This window comes from Micromys minutus, assembly GCF_963924665.1.
Source record: "Micromys minutus genome assembly, chromosome: 21".
NCBI classification, from domain to species: domain Eukaryota; kingdom Metazoa; phylum Chordata; class Mammalia; order Rodentia; family Muridae; genus Micromys; species Micromys minutus.
Window position 1 is genome coordinate 43400241 of NC_137956.1, and position 25847 is coordinate 43426087.

The 25847-nt window shown below is 39.5% G+C and overlaps 1 protein-coding gene across 9 annotated transcripts in view; it reads left to right on the top strand.

The window, feature by feature from the left end:
- The window catches only part of CLASP2 (cytoplasmic linker associated protein 2), a gene marked incomplete at its 5' end in the record, with an annotated part of 155946 nt that overhangs the window by 26130 nt on the left and 103969 nt on the right, over positions 1-25847 (top strand). For 8 of the 9 annotated variants that reach the window (XM_080934581.1, XM_080934585.1, XM_080934583.1 and 5 more), the window contains 2 exons: positions 61-158; positions 9291-9361. In XM_080934581.1, the coding sequence (XP_080790707.1) occupies positions 61-158; positions 9291-9361 (169 nt within the window). Of the gene's footprint in view, positions 1-60; positions 159-9290; positions 9362-16114; positions 16251-25847 lie in introns of those variants that run through there. The other variant, XM_080934589.1, reaches the window with a different exon arrangement.

Consider the following 25847-nt stretch of genomic DNA (forward strand, 5'->3'; position numbering starts at 1 on the left):
TTGGAAGTATGTGTCATATATGAATGTCATATCTTTAAAATGTATTGAACTCTTTGGCAGGTGAGAAATGCTGCAATATCAGCTGTAGTGGAGATTTATAGGCACGTGGGAGAGAGGCTGAGGATTGATCTGTGTAAAAGAGACATTCCCCCTGCTAGGTAAGTCTTCCTAAGTTTATTTTTTGCTACAAATTTTAAAGTTGTATTTTTGTTTACTTTATTAAGGTAAATGTTACAGCTACGTGTGGCGGTGTATATTTTTAATCCTAGCATGTGGGAGGCAGAGGCAGGCAGATCTCTCTGACTCGGAAGCTAGCTAGGCCTGCATAGAGAGTTCCAGGTGAGCCATGACCCATAGCATGTACAGTTTTAGTATCCCGAGTTTCCTGGAACCACTTAGTACACATAGGACTATGCCAGTACCAGGCACTTGGTGCTCATGGAGATTCAGGTTTCTTTCACCTCTGCTGTGTAAGTGCTTAATATTTTCAGGGTAGGGTGTGTATGAAGTAGAGCCTTCTCTCTAAATAGTCTTGCCACCTGCAAAGATGGATTTTTCTCAGTCTGTACATTTTTCATTTCCCTTCATTTTGTAGGATTTCGTATGTGCTGCTGAGAAAGAATAGAATGGGGTACATTCTTGCCTTGCTCTGACCTTAGAACAATTGTAGCTTCTTAACATTAAGGTTGAGGTTAGTTGCTAGGTGGTAGTGCACGCCTTTAACCCTAGCACTTGGATGGAGAGGTAGGCGGATCTCTGTCAGTTCTCAGTTGGACTCCCAGTCTGCTCACTAATGCCCTGTACTGTTATTCCTCCTGAGGATGCTTCATTTGCATGTAGTAGCAATCAAATGACCTTTGTGTGAGCTTCATTTACCAAGTAACTACTGATGCTTTGCTTTTTCCCTGTGTGCATTTTCTTTGGGGGGGGATGGCATTTGAACTTTAAAAAAAAATTTATTTTATGTGCATGGTGTGAGATACCCCAGAACTCGACAGTTACTGATGGTTGTGAGCTGCTATGTGGGTGCTGGGAATTGAACCCAGATCTTCTGGAAGAGCAGCCAATGCTCTTAAGCACTGAGTCATCTCTCCAGCCCTGAACTTGTTTAATTAATAATGTATTGAATCTTTAAGCTACTGGAAACACTAAAAAATCATAACCTTCAATAGGCTAAAATCTTGATTTATTTTTATTTACCCTCCTTTTCCTCTTTCACTATGCCACTTTCCCTTCTTTTTTTAATATTTAATGTCAAGAACTAACTTTATGCTAATAACTCATTGTCACGATGGCTTCATTCTAACTTTAATTTTGCTGCTGCTTTCTGTGGTGTCCTGATTTCATGTTGGATGGAACTCTCTAAGTCTAAAGTTACATTTTGTTTATATTCATATTTGTAGTAAAGCTATTCTTTATTTCAAGCAACTGAAGAAGAGTTAAATCATAGCTTTAGAATAATTTAAAGAGATGTTCTTGAGATGTTCTCAGAATATGTGTGCTGACCACAGTGTACTAGTTCAGTACCTAACGGTGCTGCGCATGGTCACTGAAACAGAGCTGAGAGTCCAGAAATAACCTTTTCTTTATGGGTCACTGATACATCTCAACTGTGCTAAGAGCATGCAGAACAGCAAGGAGTACTTCTTGTATATTTCAAACATCCACATACAGAGTTTCATCCCCGTCATAGCATGCTCAAGAGTAATTTAAAAAATGAATCAGAGGAGCTAAAGTGATAAAACACATAGAAATTACTAGATAGGTTTTAAACACTTGAAACCAAATCATATCCTCCAAAAGAAGAATGTTAATAATTTGATCTATCAGTGATAAACAAATTTAGCAATGTGTACAGAATCAGCTTACACAAATCAGTAGCTTTTTTGTATACCTTAATAATTTTTCTTTATACCAACAACAAACACAGAGAAAAAGACCTTGGGTACACTCCTAGTCACAGTTGTCTCAAAAAATGAAGTATCATAAAAATAAATGTAACCAAGAGAGTGAAGGACCTCACAGTAAAAATTTAGACCTCTGAGGAAAGACATAGAAAAGGACAGTAGAAGATGGAAAGACATCCTATGCTCATGGATTGGTAGAATTAATACCGTAAAAAGAACTGTTTACCAAAAGCTATTTACAGAGTCAGTGAACTCCAGTAAAATACCATCTCAATTTTTTACAAAAATAGAAAAAGATATCCTAAAGTTCACATGGAAACACAAAAGACCCTGGGTTGCCAGAATAATCCTGAGGAAGCAAACAAACAAAAACCAATAATTACTGCCGGAGAGCTTATCATTCCAGAGCTAAGCGTGTATTAGAGAACCATACTAATACAAATAATATGGTGCTGGTACCAAACCAGACAGGTAAACAGTGGAGCAGAATCAAAGAGCCACATGTGAATACCTACAGCTTCAGCCATTTAATACTTGATATGGATGCCAAAAATAGAAACTGAAAAATAAAGCATCTTCTATGAATGGTACTTGGAAAATTGCAGGAGAATGAAATTCGACCTTTATCTGTTGCCTTGTAAAAAAAAAAAAAAAAAAAAACTAGCTCCAAATGGATCAAAGACCCAAATGTGAAATGAAACACTAAACCTGCTGTAAGAAAATGCAGGCAGTACCAACAGGATAAAGGTTCAGGAAAGGTCTTCTGAATAGGCCCAAATTAAGGCCAATATTTGACAAGTGGGACTTCACAAAAGTAAAATATTTCTGTGTAGCTAAACAGCAGCAACAAAAAACCCAATGAATTGGGGCTGCAGTGATGGCTCAGAGGTTAAGAAAACTGACTGTCCTTCCAGAGGTCCTGAGCTCAATTCCCAGCAACCACATGGTGGCTCATAACCATCTATAATGGAATCTGATGCCCTCTTCTGGTGTGTCTGAAGACAGCTATAATGTACTCATATAAGTAAAATAAATAATTAAAAAACAAAACAACTAATTTGGTGAAGAGGGAACTCACTGAATAGGAGAGAATCGTTGCCAGTTATAAATCTGACAGAATATTAATATCCAGAATACATAAAGAACTCAAAAAGCAATGAGTCTAAACAAAGCAAACAAATGAGCCATTGAAGGATGCCACCTTCCATCTGAACAAGGGTTCTCAAAAGAAGAAAACAAAAGGCTAAGGAATATCTCAAAAATGTTTATTAACCTTAGTTAATAGGGAGATGCAAATCAAAACAGCTGAGATTTTTTTAATTTTACCCTTGTCAGACCAGCAAAGATCAGTGGAACATCTGCCAACAGATGCTGGAGGGGCTGAGGAAGGAGGTGGTGGTCAAGGGAACTCTTAGTTGTTGGTAGTAGGATTGCAAATTGGGGCAGCCAGTATGGAATCAATGAAGAGAATCCGCAGAAAGTTAAAGTAAATCTACCATATCACCCAGCCATAACACTCTAGACATTGCCCCAACAGACGTGACATCACACTACAGAGAGCTGCTCAGCCGTGCTCACTGCTGCTGTATTCACAGTAGTTCAGAGACCGAAACAACCTAAATGCTTTTGGTTGACAAATGGGTGATGACAGTGGTGTACATACACTTTATGGAATACTATTCAGCTGTAAAGAAACATGAAATTATGACTTTTGCTGGTAAATAGATGGAACTTAAAAAGATCATATTGAGTGAAGTAACTCAGAAGGACAAATGTCACAAGTTCTCTCTCATCATAAGTTCCTAACTACAAATTTTCAAGTGTGCACACATATCCTGGAGAACCTGTAGAAAACAGCAAAGTAATAGGAACCATTGTTGGAGGAGCGGTTGTGTAGGTGTGGGGCAGTAGTGAAGGGAACAGCAGGGTACAAGTGACAGAATGGGAGAAATGTGTGTGGGGTGTTAACAATCCATCTAAAAAAGCCTGTATTGTGTCTAAGCCCATATAAATATGCACACAGAGTTTAAGTCTAAAAGAAGATGAAAACTCCCAACACCGGCTGTGGAAGCCTTCTTTTGAATTATAAGCCAGGGTTGTCCAAGAGATTCCTGAAACTGACCAAGCCAGCTCATTCAGTCAATGGGTTCACCAGCGGTGGAGCGAGGATTAAAAAAAAGAGACAATTAGACAATACTGTAGTGTGACCCCAGCTAGTTCTGAGGCTAAGAGGCGGGTTTAACTTTTCCTAGTCTGAATCTATACCATTTTAATTACATGCGAGTAATAAAATCAGTTCTAGGTTAAGGAACAAGCAGGACAGTGAACACAAACAGTCAAGGAACAAGCAAAGCCATAAACAAAGTCCAGTGACCACTGTTTCTAAAGGCTTATCGATATCTGAGCCCACGTCCCTGTCCTGGCCCAAAGTCACATTATTGCCTGAAGCCTACTTCTTTGTTCTGGCCTAAAATCAGATTCCTGCCTGAGCTTACTTTCCTGTCCTGGCCCAATGTCAAATTCTTGCCAAGCAACCCCATAAGCTCCCCACATGAAACATTCCAGGTTATTGTTGTTGCCCTTGTTTTGTCCCCTAGAGCTGGAAAGAAAGTCCCTTTTGTTTAATACTACACTTGGTCAGACACTAGGCCCAGCAGGACCCTGAAGGATCCAGCAGCAGTCCTAGCCAGCTAGGATGTATATGACCCACAGCATGAGCAGAGTAACCAACAGCTCTCTGATTGGGCCTAAAATCCACTCCACAAGAGGACATTGTGCTTGGGGTCGGAAACCTAGCCACAGCTAGTGAAGTCATGGATTTTAGAGAAGAACCTATAACCTCCACTTTACTAAACCAGCATATTCCAACTACATTCCAAATAACTGTCCTTATACTCACAGATGAATGTATTCCTCACCCGTCAGCAAAGAAACTCCTTTTTGCAGCAGAGGCGATTGTAGAAAACCATAATTAATCAAAATGCAGAGTTGTGGAACCCAGACCCAGTGGATAAATATATCTGCAAAGTGACTCTTACACCGAAGGCTCAGGGAATGCTGCTGAAGAGGGCAGAAAGATTTTAGTAACAGCGAGAGGAGCAGGAAGTTTACTGTCCATGGGAAAAGAGTTTATAACTTTTCAGAATGTCAATCAGAGTGATCACATGACCCAGCAGTTGCATTCATAGCTGTACGAGCAAGGGAGAGACAAACACGTCTCTACAAAGACTCTGTGTAAGTGTTCCTGACTGCATTTGTCATAGTCACCACACCATGGAAATACCTCTCGCCCACACGTCTATCAGCTACTGAGCAGGCATTCAAGTGGAGCATATTCATGCACTGCAATATTAAGAATCCAGTCATGAAAGGCTCCACATTCTGTGATTCCATTTGAATAAAATGACCTGATATGGTAACTCATAAGTCCTGTATGAACTACAGCAATAGGAAGTGAATTAAATATTGTTTAGGACTAGGGAGAAGTGAGAAAATGGAGAACAGCTACTGCTAATGGGTGTGTGGGTGTTCATTGAGATGATAAAAATGTAAAAATTGTAATAATAGTTGTACTACGCTGGGACTATTCTATAAACTACTGATTTGTACATTTCTTTTTTTATTGTGATACTGGTGATAAATCCCAAAGATTCACACATGTAACACAGATATTCTACTACTGAGCTACACCTCAGCTTTGAAAGACACACTTCAAAACAATGAAGTATATATTTGAAGTCTGTCTCAGTAATGCCCAAAGCAGATGTGCTCTGAACACCTAACTTTAATGTATTCTTCTTACCTGGGAACCTGGGACTGTACTTACGTTAGAGTTGCTTTTCCATGTCTGTCTTTCTTAGCCTGTAGATCTGACCCTTCCTAGAGTTTCTCTGGGGTCCTGATGTGCTGTGTTCTTTTGAACACCCCTGCCTTTGTTGTGTTTTCCTTCTGTTTAATTTGCTAATCTCACTGCACACACAGTTAGCTAAAACTATCTAGAGTCTCCTTTCCGCTTTTTGTTTCCTTTTTTTTTTTTTAAGATTATATATGTGAAGATGTTCTGTTAAGAATATCTATGCCTTTCATTTTAGCACCCAGAAGGCAGAACTTGAGTTTGAGGCCATCCTGGTATATAGGGAAAGGCAGGCCAGCTGTGGCTGTGCACTGAGGCCTATCTTGAAAAAATTTCTAAAATATGTGTTTGAAGCTTAGTGAAGGGGCTTGGGGTCTTGAGTGAAATCTATGTGGGAACTTATACTGTGGTTGTGTTTGCTATATAGTAATGTTTTGAATAGGAGAGTAAATATTTTTAAATAAATATCGAGTTTACAATGTGGTTTCCTGTGAAGGTTTTTGAAGGAGAGTGATTGGGAAAAAGCGAGATCAAGGAGAGACTAGGAGAGCATAGGAGGAGAGTGGGGCTTGCAGCAAGGCGCCAGGTGTAAAGTAAGCTCTTGCTCTGTTCCCGACCTAGCTTGGGCCTATGCCTTTGGAGGCTCCATTTTTCTCCTTCCGTCTCATGGCTTCTCGAGATGTTGTTACTAACCAGCTGTTTCAGTTGCTGCTTCTTCCTAGGGATGCTGCTTGTGTCTCCTTTCCTTGCTCCGTCTTTACTGCCTCACTTTAATTCTGTGAACCCCTTTTCTCGTCTGAACTTTCTGTTTGTTGTTAATTGAAGACAGATTCTTCTGCCTAGATTGGTTTTGAACTCACTTAAGCTTGCCTTCTTCAGCACCTACTCCTCCTGCTTCCTGCCTCTCAAGTGCCAGGATTACAGGCATGCACCCACCACCACTCATTCCGAGCTTTTCATCCTAAATTTCCTATTCCCATCTTTCTAATTTTTACAAGTGTTGGTGTCAGGCTTTTTGTCTTTTTCTTTTAGTGTTACGGAGGGAACCCAGCTCTTCATTGCCGTCTTGTGTTTCTCACAGCCTCAATGCTTTGTCCTCAGAGAACTTTTCCAAATCCTTTCTTTTCTGTCTTTAGCCCCTCTGGACTGGTTCTGAGGAGTCAGCTTCCAGTTTCAGTGTTCCCTTGTAGCTCATGCCCACATCTTACCTACTTTCCTATCTGTTAGTCCCGTGGGCAGTGCTGTGTTGTATATGAAGTGACCTGTGTCCTTCCTCTGCAGATACATAAAACTGTACTTGTTGGATCCGCTGGGGTTGGAGGTGACGTTAAGGTTTAGACATTGCTTTATAAGAAATTCCTAAGGGGTTTTAGCTAAAATATATATTTTTCTTTTCCCTTTATTTTATTTGTGTGGGTGTTTTGCTTGCATGTATGTCTTTGCACCATGAGCATGCAGTATTTGTGAAGGCCAGAAGATGACATCAGGTACTGAGTTAAAGCTGACTGTGAATTCCATTTTGGTGCTAGGAATCAATCAAGGGCCCTCTGGACGAATACCCAGTTTTCTTAACTGCTCAACCATTTTCCCAAACACTTTCATCCCGTCTTGTCCTGCCCGGTCTGGTCTGGTCCTTTTAAATTTTTTTTTTAATTTAAATTTTAAAATTTAAAATTTCCCCTACAGACTATTTCTATTGATTATGTGGGAATTTCACTGAGGGCACCCCAGTCACACTTGCTTCCCATTCCTCCCAGGTCCACTCTTCCACTCTTGTGCCCTCCCCAAAACCAAAACTGCAAGTGCAATTAGTGTTGCCCATAAAAGATATTTAGTTATTTCTTAAAATAGGTATTGGCATTCCCAACGTTTTCTATAGACTTACTTTATAAGTAAGAAATGGCAAAATGTGGATCAAGACTCTACCAATGTTTTAGGAAATAAAATTATGAAAGAAATGTAAAAGTAAGCCAAAGATAAACATTTGTCAGTTAAAACCTATGGAACTGTGGTTCTCTTTCCTTTCTCAAATATATATCATGGATTTGAGAATAAGCTTTAGAATGGTAGGTTAGAAAGTTAAAGAAAAAGAAAACTAAAAAAGTGAAGCATTGATGGCAAGAATTTTGTTTTATCCCAAAGGAAGATCTGTGTTAATGCTCAGCAAAGAAAATTCTCAGCATGGCTCGTATTATAAAATTAAAGAAATCACTGTTAGAAAGTGAATCGTTTTGGAAGCATGGTTGCTGTTGTGTTTGATGAGATTTCTCTTGCTACCTCCAGAAAAGGAGCTTTGTTGTTCCCTTTTCTTTCTCTTCTGTTTTTCTCTCTGTGAATATAGCAGTTTGAGGTTAGAGTCTGGCATTTATTTTTCTTGGCGAGAGTCCCAAAGATTGTCTTGGAGATTATGATGTAAATATTCCAAGTCTAGTTGAATAGGAAAGTTAGAATTGTCTATAATATATATATCGAATAAAGAAGTTAGTTAAATTTTTTTTTCTGTTTTCAGTTAAGATGTTTTTGATGACAGCATACTTGACTCCATGTCTTTAGCTCCATATTTGTGGACACAGTTGTGGCCACAGATTGTGCCAACCACATATCAAGTACCATCGTGCTTGCAATGAACACCTCTGTTGTGAACATGGACAGATTGGGGAGTGTTATTGTCACCTCATCAGTAACTACAATAGCTGACTTATATCACATGTGTACTACAATGACTGACTTATATCGCATGTGTACTACAATGACTGATGTATATCACGTGTACTTACTACTCTGAAGGTGATTTAAAGTGTATGTAAGGACACATCTATGTGTTGGTATTTTTTTCTTCCTGCTCGTGTTCCTAATTTTATTCTGTAATGAATATGCATTTTATTTCTAATAAATGTGTGCTTTGCTGTGCAGCGATGGATTATGGCTTTTATCCCAGCACTTTGGGAGGCAGAGGGATCTTGTGGCCAGTCTGGTCTACAGAGTGAGTTAGATCCAGGACAGTCAGGACTACACAGAAAAACCCTGTCTTAGGGGTGGGGGAACAGAGCAAACAGGAAAAGAAATGTATGTTTTGTAGGGTTTTTATTTTTATTTTTTTAAATATTAGTTGAGTCATGGAAAGTGTAGGATTTAGTGGACTTGGTCACACAGGAGAGCCTCAGCTGCAGCCGTACCGGCAGCACCACTGTACTTCCTCCCTTCCTTCATCTCCTGAGCAGGAGTTTCACAAACTTGTGAACTATGTCTGAGTGGATTTGTTACAAGGATGGAACTAGAAAATTTTTTGCTGGGCTTGGAGAAGTAATTTTGATGAAATTGTTTTGTATGAAAGTTTTCGGTTTTGTCAATATATTTCCATACATAGAAAGGTCTGTATGTGACTTCTCATGACTGAAGCCTGGGGTCTTCTTTTTTGTCACTTGTATAAATAATAAGACAAAGCCCTAGAATCTTTTTCCCAAGAGATGTGCTAAAGGAAGTTGTTTCTGTTCATCTCTATGTAAAAGCAATTTATTCTTTACTTTTAGATTAGAAATGATACTTGCCAAATTTGATGAAGTTCAGAATTCCGGCGGTATGATTTTGAGTGTCTGCAAAGGTAAGAGTAATTAAGTTTTCCAGCTCTTAAACATTTCTGAGATGACTTAGTAAAGTGTTAGATACTAAGTTTGTTTTTCAAGCCAAGTTTGCATCTCTAATTTCAAAAAGCATTGTTTTTGTAGTTTCTAAACTTAGCTAAGGTATAGCAGTGGACAGTTCTCTCCGAATTACTGGAGTCAAAAAGATGATGGCTCTAGCCTTACTTTCTGTCTTAGTGCTTGTTCCATGTATGCAGCGTGTTCTTATAGTCAGAGTATTACTTCATCTTGCTGCCTTCAGTAGATGCTGTGGGGGCAGCTGGCCATCTTCCCCAGTGTGCCGAGTCTGATGACAGCACTGTGAGGAAATGGGGAATTGTGTACAGTGATCATTTTTGTCTGCTCAAGTAGAATGAGTCAGAGAGGTTTGGAATTAGTGTCTGTGTCCACGGATAAGTTGGCATTTGATTTGTGATTCCTTTCTTTTTGATAATGTTGATAAGTTGTGTTTATAGTCTTATCAAATAGCATCTACCTAGACTGTATTCATTAGTACATTGTGAAGAATATATTCTGTTCCTAAAGATAATACAAGTTTTTTTTCCTCAAGTGGGAAGCAGCTTCACATTAGACTGTGGGTTAGCTTGACAGAGTAAGTAATGTTGGCGAAAAGTTTTGTATGAAGTTAAAGCCATACAATAGGGAAACTAGTCAGGCATGGTTGTATTGCAGGGAGTTGGGTGAGGTGACAATTTGGTGTAATGAAGGTTGTGTGTACCTTAATTTATATGTAGGTCCCAAGCACACATTGATAAGTTTTCACTTGGACAGCTGTTTCTCACATCTCATCTTTGAATAGAAGGTGTCTAAGAACGGCATCCTAACTGGTCTAGTTGTTACCTTTGTTGGTATCTGTAGAAACCAAACAACAAGAAAAGGAAGAGTTGTTAAATTTTGTAACTTGGGGTTTTTGTAGCATCCTTGCGTCTTCCACACTATTTGCTTATAACTAAGGACACGTCTAGGTTATCTCAAATATACATCATTTTATATAAGAAAGACTTGAGCATCCTTAGATCTCTGGAACCAATCCCATCATTATGGATGAATGACTGTACTATATTGTGGTTTATTTTTTTTAAACAAAAGATCAAATTCTTCAATTTTACCAATAAAGACTCAGGAGCCAGATGCTGGGATGAAAGCCTGCTGCTACCTCAGAGAGGCAGAGAAGGCACCAGCTGACCTTCCTCCTCAGCTGACGTCCAGGAATGCCCCTCCCTCATACAAAAACCTTCAAACCGAATGTCCTTTCCTTCTACTTCCTGTGTGTCTCTCTGTCGTCCTCTCGACTCCCTCTTACTCTATCTTTTTCTTTTTTTTTTTTTAAATATTTATTTATTTTATGCATGTGAGTACACTGTCACTTTCTTCAGACACACCAGAAGAGGGCATCAGATGCCATTACAGATGGTTGCGAGCTACCACATGGTTGCTGGGAATTGAGCTCAGGATCAGTGCTCTTAACTCGAGCTCCATGTTTGTTTTGTTTTGTTTGGTTTTGTTTTTTGATATTTACTTTCTGTGAACTGGTTGCTTGTTCCAACTTAACCTATGGTTGACTTTATGTAATGCTGTTTCCGATATTCAAACAGAAAGTTCTTGGATTAAAGATGTGTGTAAGGGTAAGCCACGCCACAACTAAAAACAGATTTTTCCAGTAAATAACACAATCATAGTGTGATCAAATATCCTGCAACACAAAATGCCACTTGCTTAGCTCTAAATCTTGGCCAAGGCTTGATGCCAGTGAGGAGTCTGTGTCAGAGCAGCGGAGGCTCCTGCCGGGCCTGGGCTGTGCCATCCTCAAGCGTGAGGTGGTCAGAGAGCACCTGGTTCTGACAAGTATGGACAGGTACAGTAAGAAGCTCTCCCTCCAGTGACATGCGTGACAGTCGCTTATTCTCTCTGACACACCAGCTCGGTGTCTACAAATGGGCTGCCCCGAATTGTTATTTCTAGGCTATCTCTGGTTGAGTGGGGTTAGTGTGAATTGGTTGAGATTAAAAACTACCAGGTGTCTGAGTTCCCCTCACCTCTTCCCACGTTCCCTTGGTATGTGAAGGTTGGCACACTTGGCTTCCTAAGGCTTGCCTGGCACTCCTGCCCACCATAGGTTAAGGATGTTGAGGTTCTTCACTGAGCAGCATTTTCTGATGAGCAGGTGAAAGACCCAAGGGTTTAAAAGAAGCCTGTGTGCAGGGCAGTTTCACATCCAGTGTTTAAGTTGTTGACTCGAAAGCATCAGAGAGGGAACTAATGCTCTTGTAAGGTATTGAGAGGGAGGGAGGGAGGGAGGGAGGGAGGGAGGGAGGGCCAGAGGGCCGGAGAGGGATCGAGCACGTTTGTACATATGATGGTTCAAACTCAGAGCTTGTGCATAACAGGAGAATATTCAATCATATAGTTTGGGGTTTTCATTGTTAGGGTTTATTTTTATGTATATGAGTTTTTTCTGCTTATATGTGTGCAGCCCATAGAGGTCAGAAAAGGTCATCAGAGCCCCTAAAACTTGAGTTGCCATGTGGGTGCTGGAAACAACCAGGATCCTCTGCAAGAGCAGCAAGTGCTCTAAACCACGGAGTCATCTCTGCTGTACTTTGTATTTTAAAAAAGGACCTTACAGTAGGGATAGGAGAATCAGGACTTCATGATGAGATCATCCTGAGCTATCTAAACCTTCATCTCAAAAATAAACAAAAAAAGTCCAGCTTTCTTATTTGAATCATTTTTAAATTCACTGATAAATTCTAGGTGGACTTAGACTTGTTAAGGAAACTTGTTAACTGGACTTGAGGACTGGAGAGAAAGCTTAGCAATGGCTTAACAATTAAAGATTACTTGCTACTTTTCCAGAGGACCTGAATTTGATGCTTATCACCTCTATCAGGTGGTTTACAAACTGCCTGTAACTCAGGTTCTAGACTCTAGAATCTAGACTGGATCTGACGCCCTCCTCAGGACTTCTTGGACACTGTACTTGTAAATCCCCACTGAGGAACACATACACATATTATAAAAAATAAGTGTATTTGAGTAAATAAATGAATGAACCTCAGTCTCTCTATTTCCCCCTCCTCTTTCCCCTCTTCCTCTCTTACTGACCTAGTATAGGCCAAAGACTAGAAAATTCTATGCTGAAGACCCCCAAATATAGTCGTCGCTGTCGTTTATTTCTTTTTTATAGTCTGCTTTTAGAAGCCTGTGGTCTGGATAACATTGCTATTTGGATTTCAGATTTACCATGTCCAGAAACAACCCTGTTTGCGTTCTGCTTCATGAGTTCTCTCCGAAACCTCTCGTACTTCCCTCTTCGCCCTCCCTATACCTTCCTGTGCTGTCCCCCCCCCCCCATCCCTTATAGCTTCTCACATGGCCCTGGCTAGCCTCTAGCTCTTTGTAGAAGAGAGTGACCTTGGACTTGTAGGTCACACGTTTTAGAACTATAGACATGTGCCCAGTCCTAGCTCTGTTCTCTTCCTAACCTGTCTCCTCCCCCGTTCCAGTCGTTTCAGTCAGTTATCCACAAGGTGCAGCTTGACTTGATTTCCCCTTCTTACTAATCAATCGTTTGTACGTTTGATACATGGATTATGTCTTGCTTGTTTGTTTTTTCTACCTTCACTATCAATACATGAGGTCTCCATTAGTGTTTTCTTGCACCACTGTGAGAGACTTATATTTGGGGTCAAACCTACACAGTGTGGTAACAGTTAGCAGTGGGGAAGATACAGGTGTTCATGAAATTTGCATTTTTCCTGCTCCAAGTGGGAAATAATTAAATAAAAAATATTTCGACTTATAGTAATAAAAATTATGATGCATTTTACTCTAACTCAAGATATTTGAATAATTTGTATGTGTAATAGTGTGCGTGTGTGTGTGTGTGTGTGTGTGTGTGTGTGTGTGTGTGTAAAATATTAGTTGGTGGTGACTCTTGGAGAAGTCCATTCCCATGTTCTCAGGTGTGTCTTTCCAAGCGATTTTTTCTGTCGAATAACACTTCTGTTTTAAAACCTATATTTAAGACTTCTATAAAGATTTCAACCCTGTTTCATTTTATATAGACCCCAGCTGATGGAGCAGGTGGACATCTCACCTCCTTGTGGGGCTGAGGGAGCAGGGGTTCAAGGTCAGGGCTTGCCTGAGACATGGAAGCTGGGGGCTGGGGCTAGAGCTTAGAATATTCCCCTGAATACAATATGAGCTGTCAGTTCAGTCCCCAGTAGTGCTAAAACAGTTGTTAATTGAGCAATGAAAATATTTTTATAGGCCACACTAGAGAAACAATAGTTTGTAGAAAAAAGTAATTTAGTGAAAGTTAACTCAGCTCTTATTTCTGTCCATTTTTGTCTCACCACAGAGTTTTCTACTCTTTGCTGCTTTTTTTTTTTTTTTTAAATAACATAGTCAAACTAAAAATGTAAAATTACTGAGATCAGAAACATTTTAGGACAAAATAAAAAATGAAGATGTGGGGAAGTGGGTCATTTGCCTAACAGGATGATGATCCCCGAAGATGCTGCCTCTTCTTTCTTACACGGTGTCCCTACCTAAGAGATATTACCTTGGGTTTTTCAGAAATAGCAAGAGTTTTAAACCTGTTCTAAGCGGTAGTCTGTGACCAGAACCTATCATGGCAGACAGTGTCTGTCTGAGACTGCAACAATGTAACAGCGAGTCTTGCAGTATAATGATTTAGATTGTTTGTGATGAAAGATGTAAGCAGTAAACCCAGGGGATTTGATGTAGAGAGCCATCATCTAAGCAGTCGTTATGTGAAGAAAATAGAATACTAAAATTATAAGTAATTCAGTAATGTCAAGTTAGCTTCTCTCAAGAAGTGTCATATTTCAGTTGAAACTTGATACCTTAGAGTAACTGTCAAGAAGTAATTGTCAGGAAGACACTGGCTAGAAGAAAATAGTGAGTAAGAAAGCCCAGGAGTGAGCAGAACTTGATTATTTGAAGAACAAAGAGAGCCTATGGCTTCCTGGAGCCCAGTCAGGAAGAGGAGATACTGTTTGTGGTATGTTGAACCATGCAGCGAGTGTCCCATAGGTCAGAACTTTTGATAGATTCCTAGAGGTAGGAGCCCATAAAGGGTTTTGGTCTAGAAAGGGACATGTTCATGGGGTGACATGGAGTCACACTGTCTTCTTGGCTTGACGGTTCAGAGAAAGCCTGTTTTTGTTGCTCTTGTGGGTCCTAGTGTATGGCTATGCCTTATTCTTTGTTTTCCTCTGGTTTCTTTCATAATTGTCATTGCTGTGCTCTTGACTGAGGCTCTGATTAAATTCTTTGACTTTGGTTTTAAAAGAACTAGTTGAGCAGAGTCAAGAACACTAAATAATATCAGATTTGGACATTTATCATTTGTTTTAGGAAATAGTGAGAAATGTGCATTTGTTTTTTCTAGGGATTTTAAGAAGCTGGGCTTTAGTTTTTATGTAACAAAGAAGCAAATTGGCAGAGTACGAAGGCATTAATTAACTTCACTATTAGAAGGGTAGTGGATGAAGAGTAAGCGTATTATATCTGGAAGGCACCAACATCAGCCCAAGAGGAAAAGAGGACAGATTGTGGTGCTCTGTGATTGTGGCAGGACCTGTGTTGTCATGGAGCGTTCTAGACAATCTCCCAGTGCCCTAGCAGAGATGTAAACATTAGCCTTGCTGTTGGCTGCCACTGCTTCTTTTTTCTTCATTGTAAAAATACTGTTTTATCTGATGTGCTTATAGGACCAAGTATAGTTTGTTTTATAATCACAGTAGAGTGATTTCCAGGTTCTTAGAGACAGTTTCCAGGAAGAGAATTATTTACCTCAGAGGCTGACAGTAAAGGAAAGCATAGGACTTAGACTTAAAATTAACTTGGTGTTCAGCTTATGAGAGTCTGCACCATAACTTGCAATCTAGTTTTGTGTATTTTCAGAGCATGCTCTTTGAAAGCGAGCAGAGAAGCTCTTTTCTTAGGTTGTTTTAAGAACATGTCTTTGTGTGGCCATGAGCCCCAAGGCCTTCTTAGAGCTTGATAATGTAGTGATGGCCCTGCAGCCTGGATAGAGGGTGCTTAGCTCCCCTGCAGCTGCGCACTGGCTAGTTCTGTCTCCACCAGAAGCAAGCTTTGTTCCCCGTGGCCCTACTGTCCGTGCACAGAGCTGCCTTTGATGGGCTGTCTTTGACGTGATTTGTTTACGGCAGCCAGAATGCTTCCTGCATAATGAGAGCAGTTAATCATGGAAACTGGGCTATTCCTGTTTGTGCACTTGTAGCGGGCTTCTGTTGTAAATATTAAAAGGTAATGACCAAAGGATGAAAACCTTTTTTAAAAGGCGCAAACCAGCTAATCCATCAGATCATGTGATTGCCACTGATTACATGGATATCTTTAGGGAAGCAGAAAATGATTGCTGAACACATGCCTTGTGTTTTGATGATTGTATTAAAAGTCCCTGAGTGGGATGACATTTATTGGCTCTCAGAGCTTTTCTTAGATTAAATTTCAGGCATCCGTTACAAGGAGAAATATCACAACGTGTATCTAACAGCATATGTGCAGCTAAAGAATAATTTTGAACAAGCCCTGCTAAGGTCTGCTAAAAAAAAAAAAAAAAAAAAACGAGGGTTTTCGGCAAGACCCCAGACTTTTATTTTGAAGTGGAGTAGCAGCTGTTGGCTATTGCGGTGCAGAGCTGCAGCGCGGCCTGGGTCACACAGTGCTCCCGGTGCCTGTAGGCTGCAGGCCGAGCCCGGTGGCGCAGGCACTAAGCTACACTTATTTTGCCGTGATATTTGACCTTTTGGTTTGAGAGAGCTCCCTGGACCATCTGAATGGCTATGGGAGATGGTGAGTATGATTTATTTTTCTTGTTGTTCTGTGTTACACTTCGCTTTAAGGTGATGATCGTTTGCTGTGTAAGAAATACATTTTCCTCCAGGAATGAAGGACATTTACGTGTTTGTGTGTATTTCTGCTGTGTATGGGGTTTTGGGGGGGTGTCTTTTTCACTTGATGTGCCAGTGTGGGGTCTGGAGAACATAAGATGGAATTTACCTTGCAACCCAAGCACGGCTTCTGGAGTCTTTGGTATTGGGTCATGAAAGGATAGTGGCAGGGTCATGAAATGTGTGCAGAAGCTCTGGTGGGAGAATATGGCCTTTGGAGCAATGGCAGATTTAGGCAGGGAGATTTGATTAGCTAGCTTGACATCTTTCCTGTTGTATTTGACAGAATTTCAATTCAGTGGTAATAAAATACTTAGAGAAGCAAAATGGCTTGCCACGGGTACTATACTAATTAGTATGCTTGTGTGTGTCAGTGTCTCTAGTAAACGTCCTTTAAGAAATTCATATAGGACTTAGTTTAATCACAAATTGCCTTTGTTGGTGTTTTGGTAAGGACAATCTTAAAAACGCCTAATTCGATAGTGTTTTCTACTTTTCAGAGGCACTTTCGTATACTCTATATACAGTGTCTCCTCGGGAACAAATGGCCAGGGAACTATACAGATATTTGGTGTTTCCATTTCACAGATTAGGAAACTAAGACCTGCTGAAAGATCTGTTTCAGGTCCCAGCACAGAGAGCAAACTGGGCTAAATCAAGAGCCATAAACGTGCATCTGCTATTGTCCTTCATAACACTGAGGATGTGAGCCTTTTTCCTTGTTACTAACCCTTTTATTTGGATGCTTAGAGATATGTTTCATAGTAACATCGTATCAGAGATGTGTGCAGTGGGAGTGTAAGGTTCTACAGTGTTTTGCCTTTTTTTCCCCCTGGGTTGTGTGTGTATTTTTTTTTTTCTTTTTCCTGGGTTGTGTATGTCTATCTGTGTGTCTGTTTGTGTGTGTCTAGGTTCTTAAGGACTCCTTCCTTGGATTTGTAGATTTGATATCTTAATAGTGTCAGTCTTCCTGTGCTCAGATTATGACCTCTGCCCTCCGAGAGCCGGTCCTCTTGGCGACATGAGGGACAGGCTGCAGACTTACCAAGTTGCTGTTATTGGTAGTCATTTGAAGTAATTATTTACATTTAAGTAGAAATATGATAATAAATTTTGTTTTACACATTGTTATAAGTGATTTTGAGAATTTATGTAACTTTGATATGACCTTATGTAATAAGTTAGATATACTTTATTAATTAAAGTAAAAAACATTAATTTCTCACATAGTTAGGAGTGCTTCCAAGTTTCTTAGGAAGATAAAACAACAAAAATGCTTAATTTTTAGGCAACTAAATGTTGCATTTGCTTTGAACCATATCTAGATTTTACTATTTTTTTATACTAAGGCTGTCCATATATGTTTACTTGGTTTTTAATTTTCCAAATAATGCATACATTCAGATGGTTTAGGAATGTATTGATTTTTGTTTTTTATTCAAAGTAATAATGACCTCTTGTAAAGTTTTCAACTAACTCTTTCTTAAAATAGTAACCGTTTTTTTTTGGGGGGGTTAAAACATACCCCTCTAGAAAAAAGTCTGAATAGTAAAGGCATATGTGTGACAGTAGGCTGTGAGAATGGGCTCTACCGTGGGGTCTGACTCCTGAGTGTGATGCGTTTCTCACACACGGTTTGGGTGTGTGAACACCATGCACAATCTCATTGCTCTATTCCTATTTGTGCATTTAAAAATTTAACTATGAACTTAGTGTGTACATATCATCTTTTTAAAGTAAAATGACCATATTATAAAAACTTCCCAAACTTGTTCAGACTTTTTGTAGTGAGTTTTCCTGCCTTTTATGTGCTTTAACTCATATATGCTTTAGTATAAAAATCTTCAAACAGATTCTCTATTGATTGTTGTTTACTTGTGTGGGGACTTTGGGACTGGAACCCAGGGCCTTACTTACTCTGGGCAATTAATTATTTTCTACTGAAGCACATCCTTTGAAAGCGGTCATTCTCAATATATTTTTGACGTTCACTATGTCTGCTCAGCACATGAAGTGTTTTAGTCGTCATGTGTTATTGTGCCTCTTCTGTGCAAACTCTTGCACAGTCTTTTACTGTATGGAACCAGTGTAGTGTAACCATTTCACCTTCAGTGAAAGTTTTCATCCTTCACCATGTATAATTTTTCCTAAGTTGTTCTGGGAAAGATTTTTGCATAGGCTGTTTATGTGAATACAGAAGCGTGCATTTTTTTCTGTAAGGAGCATTTTAGAACCCAAACTCTTGCTTTAAATTGTATTAGCTATTTGGAGCAATACTCCAAATATACTGCATTGCATACATTCCAACAGTAGTACTTACTAGCCAACGTTCTTTTCAGTTCCGTGCTTGCTATTATTAATCGTTTAAACAATTTTCCAATCATATCTCTGAAAAGTTACTCAGACATTTCAAACATACCTGCTTTCTGGTCACCCTAGTCATCTTCATATGACTGTTTGTATGTGTATGTGTGTTCTGTGAGTTGCCTTTTGGCTTCCTTTATTTGGTCTGCTTACTTATGCAGGTGTACATAAAGGCCAGCGGTTAGTGTCTTTCTCCATTTCTCTTGTGTATTCTTTTCTTTCTTTCTCTTTCATTTTTAAGATTTGCCTATTTATTTTATGAGTACACTAGAGCTGTCTTCATGTACACCAGAATAGGGAATTGAACTCAGGACCTCTGCAAGAGCAGTTAGTGCTCTAAACCGCTGAGCCATCTCTTCAGCCCTGTTGTCTGTATTTTCTAAGACTGCATTTCTCAGTCAGCCTAGACCTCAGTGTTTCAGCCAGCAAGCCCCTGGGGCAGGAATGAAGCTTTACATATGGTTGCAGTGCACCATGCTCAGCTGTTTTGTGGGTGCTGAGTGCTTAGTGTAAGCTCTTATTTAACCCACTGAGCCATCTCCCTCGTCTCACCTTGTGGCATCTTTGACCAAATCTTTTGACTTTGTGTTTGTTTATGGTTGATCTTTAGGTAGTCTGGTTATGTCATTGGTAGTTTTGTTTTAAGGTCAGTTCGGATTTATGAGGTCCTGGAATGACTTACTGCTTGGTGAATTCTTAAGGGTAGATTTTGGATGTTTTTATCTTAGGTTGTCTCATTTCTAATTCCAAAGCATAAAACCAAACATTTGAGTAATTATGTAATATTATACTCTTGGCAGTCAAATCATAGAAGGTTAATTAAAAACCTGTAGGATTATTATGTGGAACTGACGTCTGCATTCGGCCACCAGCATGAGAAAGGAATTTGGCCTTTTGTTGTTTCTGCAGAGTGGCTGGAAAGAAATATGGTTTTGTTATAAACAGACTTTTCCCAAACTTTTAGCGTTTCAGTAGTCTACTCAAAAATTGATATTTTAAGAATATACAAAACTGGACAGTGCATGGTAGAAACTTTAACCCCAATACTCGGGAGGAAGGAACTTTGTGATTTCAAGGCCAGCTTGGTCTATATAGTGAGTTCTAAACCCCCTAGGGCAATGTAGTGAGGTCCTATCTTTTTTTAAAGGGGAAAAAGGCATTTTTAGGGATCACCCTTCTGTGAGATCCTTTGTCCTCTAGGATCACTTCTAACTCATTTAAAATTTAGTTTAAGAGGAATAGAACACTGGCAGGAAACAAAGGCTGAAAAGATCCTTCTTCCTTGCTCTGGAGCATTTTTTTTTTTTTTTTTTTTAATAACACACTGAGATTGTATGATGTAAATCACTGAAGAGAAACCTGCTTTTTCATTTGCTGATGTAAGGCCAGTATTTTCTACTAATGTCAATGATATGATAAAAAAATTAAATGTATGGAGAAAAAGTAAATTACAAGGAACAAAAGAGTGGATGCTCCTGAGAATCAGGAAAGCCAGTGCTACACCCAACAGTCCAAGAGGAGATGATGTTTCAGGGAGGGTTCAAAAGCCACTAGAGACTGGTTACTGCTTGATACAGACAGTCTCTCTACTCTGCTGATGGGTGCTCCATTCTATGCAAGCCCTAAAAAAGCAGTATTAGCATCAATGTAAGGCAGAAGACAGTAAGTAGGGGTCACTAAGATTGAAAGTAGCCAGTGGCTAAAAGTAAAACACCCTTAAAGTAGTCACTGCTGGCCCTAGCCAGCCAGCCAGCTTGAGGTACCTTTAAACACATGGCAGACTTCTGAGGCAGTCCTGTTTTACCTGCTGGATGCCAGTAGCAACATATTTTCAGAGCAGACATCGGTAATGAACTATACTCTTTAAAGGTTTGCATATCTTCTTACCTGTAGAATGATACGGTTTGATGTTCTTAACAACTATTGACTTGAAAATTTATGACAGATTTCTGACTTTTATGAACCTTGTTTACTATTTCCCTTGTTATATTTCATGACATATTACTTTATTAATGCCAGGTATGGTCTAAATTGTGATTATCTTTTGCTTGGATTATTGAAGGTCTTAAATCTTTAAAGAAAACCTTCCTCCTGTTATTCAAAGGGAAAAAAGCTAGCAAGGACTTGTTCATTTATATCTTAGACTTATTAGAACTCTCACTTTGTTGTTGTTGTTTTGAGTTTTTCTGTGTAGCCCTGGCTGTCCTGGAACTCAATGCTGTAGCCCAGATTGCCCTAGAACTCAGATCCGCCTGCCTCTTCATCCTGAGTGCTAGGCTTAAAGACTTAGGTTAGCACAGTTCGGCAATTAAGGGCCTTGTTATTGTTGCTTTGTTTTGTTTGTTTGTTTGTTTTACTGGGTTTTATTTCTAAAGATTTTTTATTTTAGCTCTGGGAAGCAGTCTGTTGTATTTGTGTATATGTGTGTATGTTGTGCTTGTGTGTGAGTGCATGAGTGCACACACTCTTTCTCAGTTGCTCTCCACCTTACTTTTCTCTCCCTGAACCTAGAACTGACCTGTGAGCTCCAGAGATTCTTCCTACCTGTGGTTACAGAAAAGGCCACGTCTCCAGCTGTGTGCATGTGCGTCTCCAGCTGTGCGTGGGTCCTAGGGATTTGCACTCGGGCTCTCTGCCTGTACAGAAAATAGTTTTCCACTGAGTGTTTCTCCACAACCCCTCTTGGGTTATTTTTTAAATTATTTTTCTCCCTTAGTTTGCTTCTGCCTCTCCTTACACAACAGTTAGTAGTTATAAGTTGGACTTACTGGGTTGTTCCACTGTTTCTTTAATGTGTTTTCTTTCAACTTTCCCTTTACTGTGCAGCCTGTGAAACATCCTTCATTTTGTCATTTAAACCTTTAACTTTGGCAAATAAAAGTTTAAATGGTTCCAAAACCTTTCATTTTCCTTTTCAGTAGTTCCTTTTTTCTTGACGGGGGTGGAGGACTGAGACTGACTGTCTGTCTGTCGGTGTCTGTCTGTATCTGTGTGTCTAAGTATCCGTACACCATACACATTTGTGAATGCTTATGTGTGTACCACATGTAAGTATAGACCTTCTGAGTTGAGGGTTTGAATAGTGACCTTTCCATAGGTTTTCGGTGGCTCCTAGAATTTATTTCTGGCCTAGGCACTGTCACATCTCTGTAATTCTGTAAGGTAGATAATTTTTAAGCTGCAGCATAAAAATTCTTGGGATTTGGGTTTGTAGCTGGACACAAAGAAGTAATCTCAACACATGGAGGTGGGGGCAGGATGATCTCCAAGTCTAGCCTGGACTACATAGCAAGACCGTGTCTAGGGGTCAGGGGTGTGGGGTGGCGAGGGAGATCCAAGTTGCAGTTTTGATAGTGTTTTTCCCCAGTGGTTATCCATCCCAGTTCCAGGCATCTGTAAGAATGTGCTGAGCATCTTTAGGGTCTTACCTCATATAATCTGCCCTCAGTTTACATGTTTGCTCTTACACTGTGCTTACTGTATTGGGTTCTGGTGTATGGATTTTGAAAATAAAGTGATTTAAGTTATAATTTTTAATAGTTTAAGTCTTCAGATCTCAGTTCCCTTATAAACATCTTTTCAGCTTGTTTACACTAGGATTCAAATTAGGTTTCCCCACTGTTGTTGGCCAATACTGCACTTACCAGCAGGAGAGTTGATCTCTTTGTGGCATTTACTTAGCATCTCTCTGGTGAGCTTGTTCCAGGTGATTGCTTGGCGGTTGCTTTTAGTCTGTGCTTCCTTGATTGCTTTGTTTTGTCTTTGTTCTTGTGTATTTGGCCTTTTGGAAGTCTCTTCTAGTTAAGGATGACCTTGAGGTCCTGATCCTCCTGCCTCCCCTCTTCATTCCTCCATTATAGGCCTGCACAGTCACACCTGCTTCTTTATCTATTGTATTTCCTGAAAATTGAAAACACTTGATCATAACTAAGTCTGACTTGAGTGTTTTGTTTTGTTGATCCAGATTCTTCAGTGGTCATTTGAATGAGAACAGCCCCCTATGCTCACATATTTGAATGTTTGGTCCTCTGTTGGTAGGAGGTGCGTGCAGATCCAGATTTGGATTTCTGTCAAATGTATACTATCTCATTGTCTTTGTGTAGCTAGTTATCAACCAGACCCTTCCTGTGTAGCTTCCTTTGTGTGTATCCTCTCAATATCCTTTGATTCAAATCCTTTGTAGGTTATCACACAGGTCTACCTTGTGGTTTTGAAGGAGGGCAAGAATTTAAATGAAAAGACTGTTCCAGTGCTGTAGACAGGAGGAGCAAATCCGGCCTTAGAGTAGAGGTAGCAGCAGAAGTAACGAGGAAAGGGTGGGCTTCCCATACTGCTGGGAGCTATATAGAGCCAGCACTGTTGGTGGATGGTCACTGTGGGCATGGGAGAATTGCCTAGGGTGTGATTACACATTTTGAACTTGAGTAGCAGAGATAGTGATGTCGTTTATCTCCCTGGCATGGGAAGACTTAAAGATAGTGTTGGTGTAATCATCTGTGTGAAACTGCTGGTACCTTTGACATCTCTATAGAGGGTGATTTCCTCAGGGTCAGGTCAAAGGTAGTTGGATATGTAGATTTGGAACTGAGAGATAATCTAGGCCAGAAGTGGGCACTGGAAATTTGGAAACATTTTGAGGATACTTAACATAAAGGATAAGCGAAACACTTCAGAAAAGCTGTGCAGTGGTGAGAAGACATTTAGACATACAGTGGCTGGGTTAGACAGGAATTACCAACGCACAGACTTAGCAGGGGGAACCTGTGGGGACAGAGGAGAGACAACAGAGCATCCTGTGGGTTTCCTTAGACATGAGTAGTGTAATTATGGTGTAGCAGTCTACTGACCCTCTTGATAATTCACTACTCAGTAAGGACCATGCTCATTGGACCGCACCGGCCATACAAGAGTATAACAGCCCCGAAATCCAAAGTCCTATTGCTTGTTGTTTTAGTTAGAATAAGGAAGGATATAGCATCAAGTGAAAGAGGAACTTTGGTTTAAGAAACTAGTTAATATGAAGTAGAGAGTGTTTCTAATATGCAAGTTGTTTTACTAAAGAAAATCCAACAAAATACTGTGAGACCTATGTGCTTTTTTTTTTTTTTTCTCTTTTTGCCCTGTGAAATGGAAAACATTTTTGTGTTTTATATATTAGACACAGTGTCTTTGGAGCACATATATTGTACTAAGCATAAAGGAGAAAGTTTTAAAAACATTTGAAACTATGGCCTGCCTTCAGTTTTGTTTTGTTTTTAAGTATACTGTGTGTATATATGGGTTTGATTAAAGTTAAAAAAGTTTATAAATTCTTACTGGAAATCCTGGGAAAACTGGTGTAATTGCATACACCTGTGATTCTAGGATGTTGGCCACAGAGGCAGGAAGATTATAAATTTGAGGCCAGTCTAGTATACATGGTGAGACCCAGTTTAAAAAAAAAGATTATGAAACTTTGGGGGTACTTGTTGGTCATATTTCATATGCTATGTAATAAGTTTTTTCAGGCATAAGGCAGTAGAGCCCTGTAATCATGCATGTTGTTAATTTTTGTCAATGTGTGCAGATTTACACAGAGCAGAATAAAAGAATAAAGAACAAATAGACTCATGTAAATTGAGTCTAGGTTAGTTTAGATTTTGCCACCAAAGGAAATTAAAAGACAAACATGGTCACCCTGGGCAGCAGCTGAGATGTCTGGAGGGCTTAGGTCAAGGACTGAGTCTAGATAATTCCACATTGAATCCCTAAAGCCACAAGAACAGAATTTCAGGAGATGAGATATTGTATTCAACAACTTGGTGTGGTGTAAACAGTGTTCCAGCAAGTTCTTCCCAAACAAGTTGTTGTGAATGATGAAACCACGTTGCTATTGTGTTATTCCAGATGTTTACCTTTAAAAATCTCTTACTCTGGGAAAATATAGCAAGTAACACAGGAAATTGTGTGTGTGTGTGTGTGTGTGTGTGTGTGTGTGTGTTTTGCCTGCATGTGTACATCTGCATTGTGTACATGCAGTGTCTGCAGAGGCCAGAGGAAGGCATTAGCTCCCTTGGAATTGGAATGGTTGTGAGGTGCCCTGTGGGTGTTGGGAATAGAATCCTGGTCCCCTGGAAGTAAGGCCAATGCTCTTAACTGCTGAGTCATCTCTCCAGCCCCATCACAGAATATGTCTTACCAGTAAAACATAAAAACAGAGAAGTAACAAACAGCCCATTAACCTATACTTTAATGCTCATAGAACAGCCCTTTTTTACTTACTGTTTAATGACAATTAGAAAATAGCTGTATCTGTATACTGAAAATATTCTAGCATTTGTATAAAGGATTTTAAAACACCCAACACTGAAGAACTTGTCTTTACTCACTGGCTTGTGTTAAACAGAGGTAGTTAAGCTTAGATCCAGATTTTGCGGTGTTTTCTTTTAAGGTTGCTTATATTTGTGAAGTACTCACCATTGATACAGCCCAGAACTAAATGCCCTTTTTTCATATAGAATGTTTTCTTTACATGTCTATTAAATATCTAAACTTGAAGGTTAATTTCAATTAATGCATAATATATTTGTGTTTGCCTTTTTACCTAATTCAAAGGAAAACTTTAAAACCAAATGTGTCATATGTTTAATACTGTCTAGCCTGACTGGTAATACTCTCACCAGTAATGTCAGAACTGGTTTCTGATATAAATCTGACTGTTAAAAAACTTATTCTGAGCTTGGTGGTGATGGCGCACGCCTTTAGTCCCAGCACTTAGGAGGCAGAGGTGGCAGATCTGAGTTCCAGGCCAGTCTAGTCTATAGAGTGAGTTCTAGGATAGCCAGGACTACACAGAGAAACCCTGTCTCAAAAAAATCAAGATAGATAGATAAGATATAGATAGATGGATGGATGGATGGATGGATGGATGGATGGATGGATGGATGGATGGATGGATGAATGAAATTCATTCTTGGTGGAGAATTTGATTCCAGTTTTGTTTACAGGCCAGTCAAGTCTACACAGTGAGACACTGTCTTCAAAAATTGAAAAGCAAATAAGCCTTTACCTATTTTGTAGTTAACTAAGCTTTTAATTATGTTAATTTTAAGAAGTGAAAAATCACATGGCTGTTTTTTTTTTTTTTTTTTTTTTT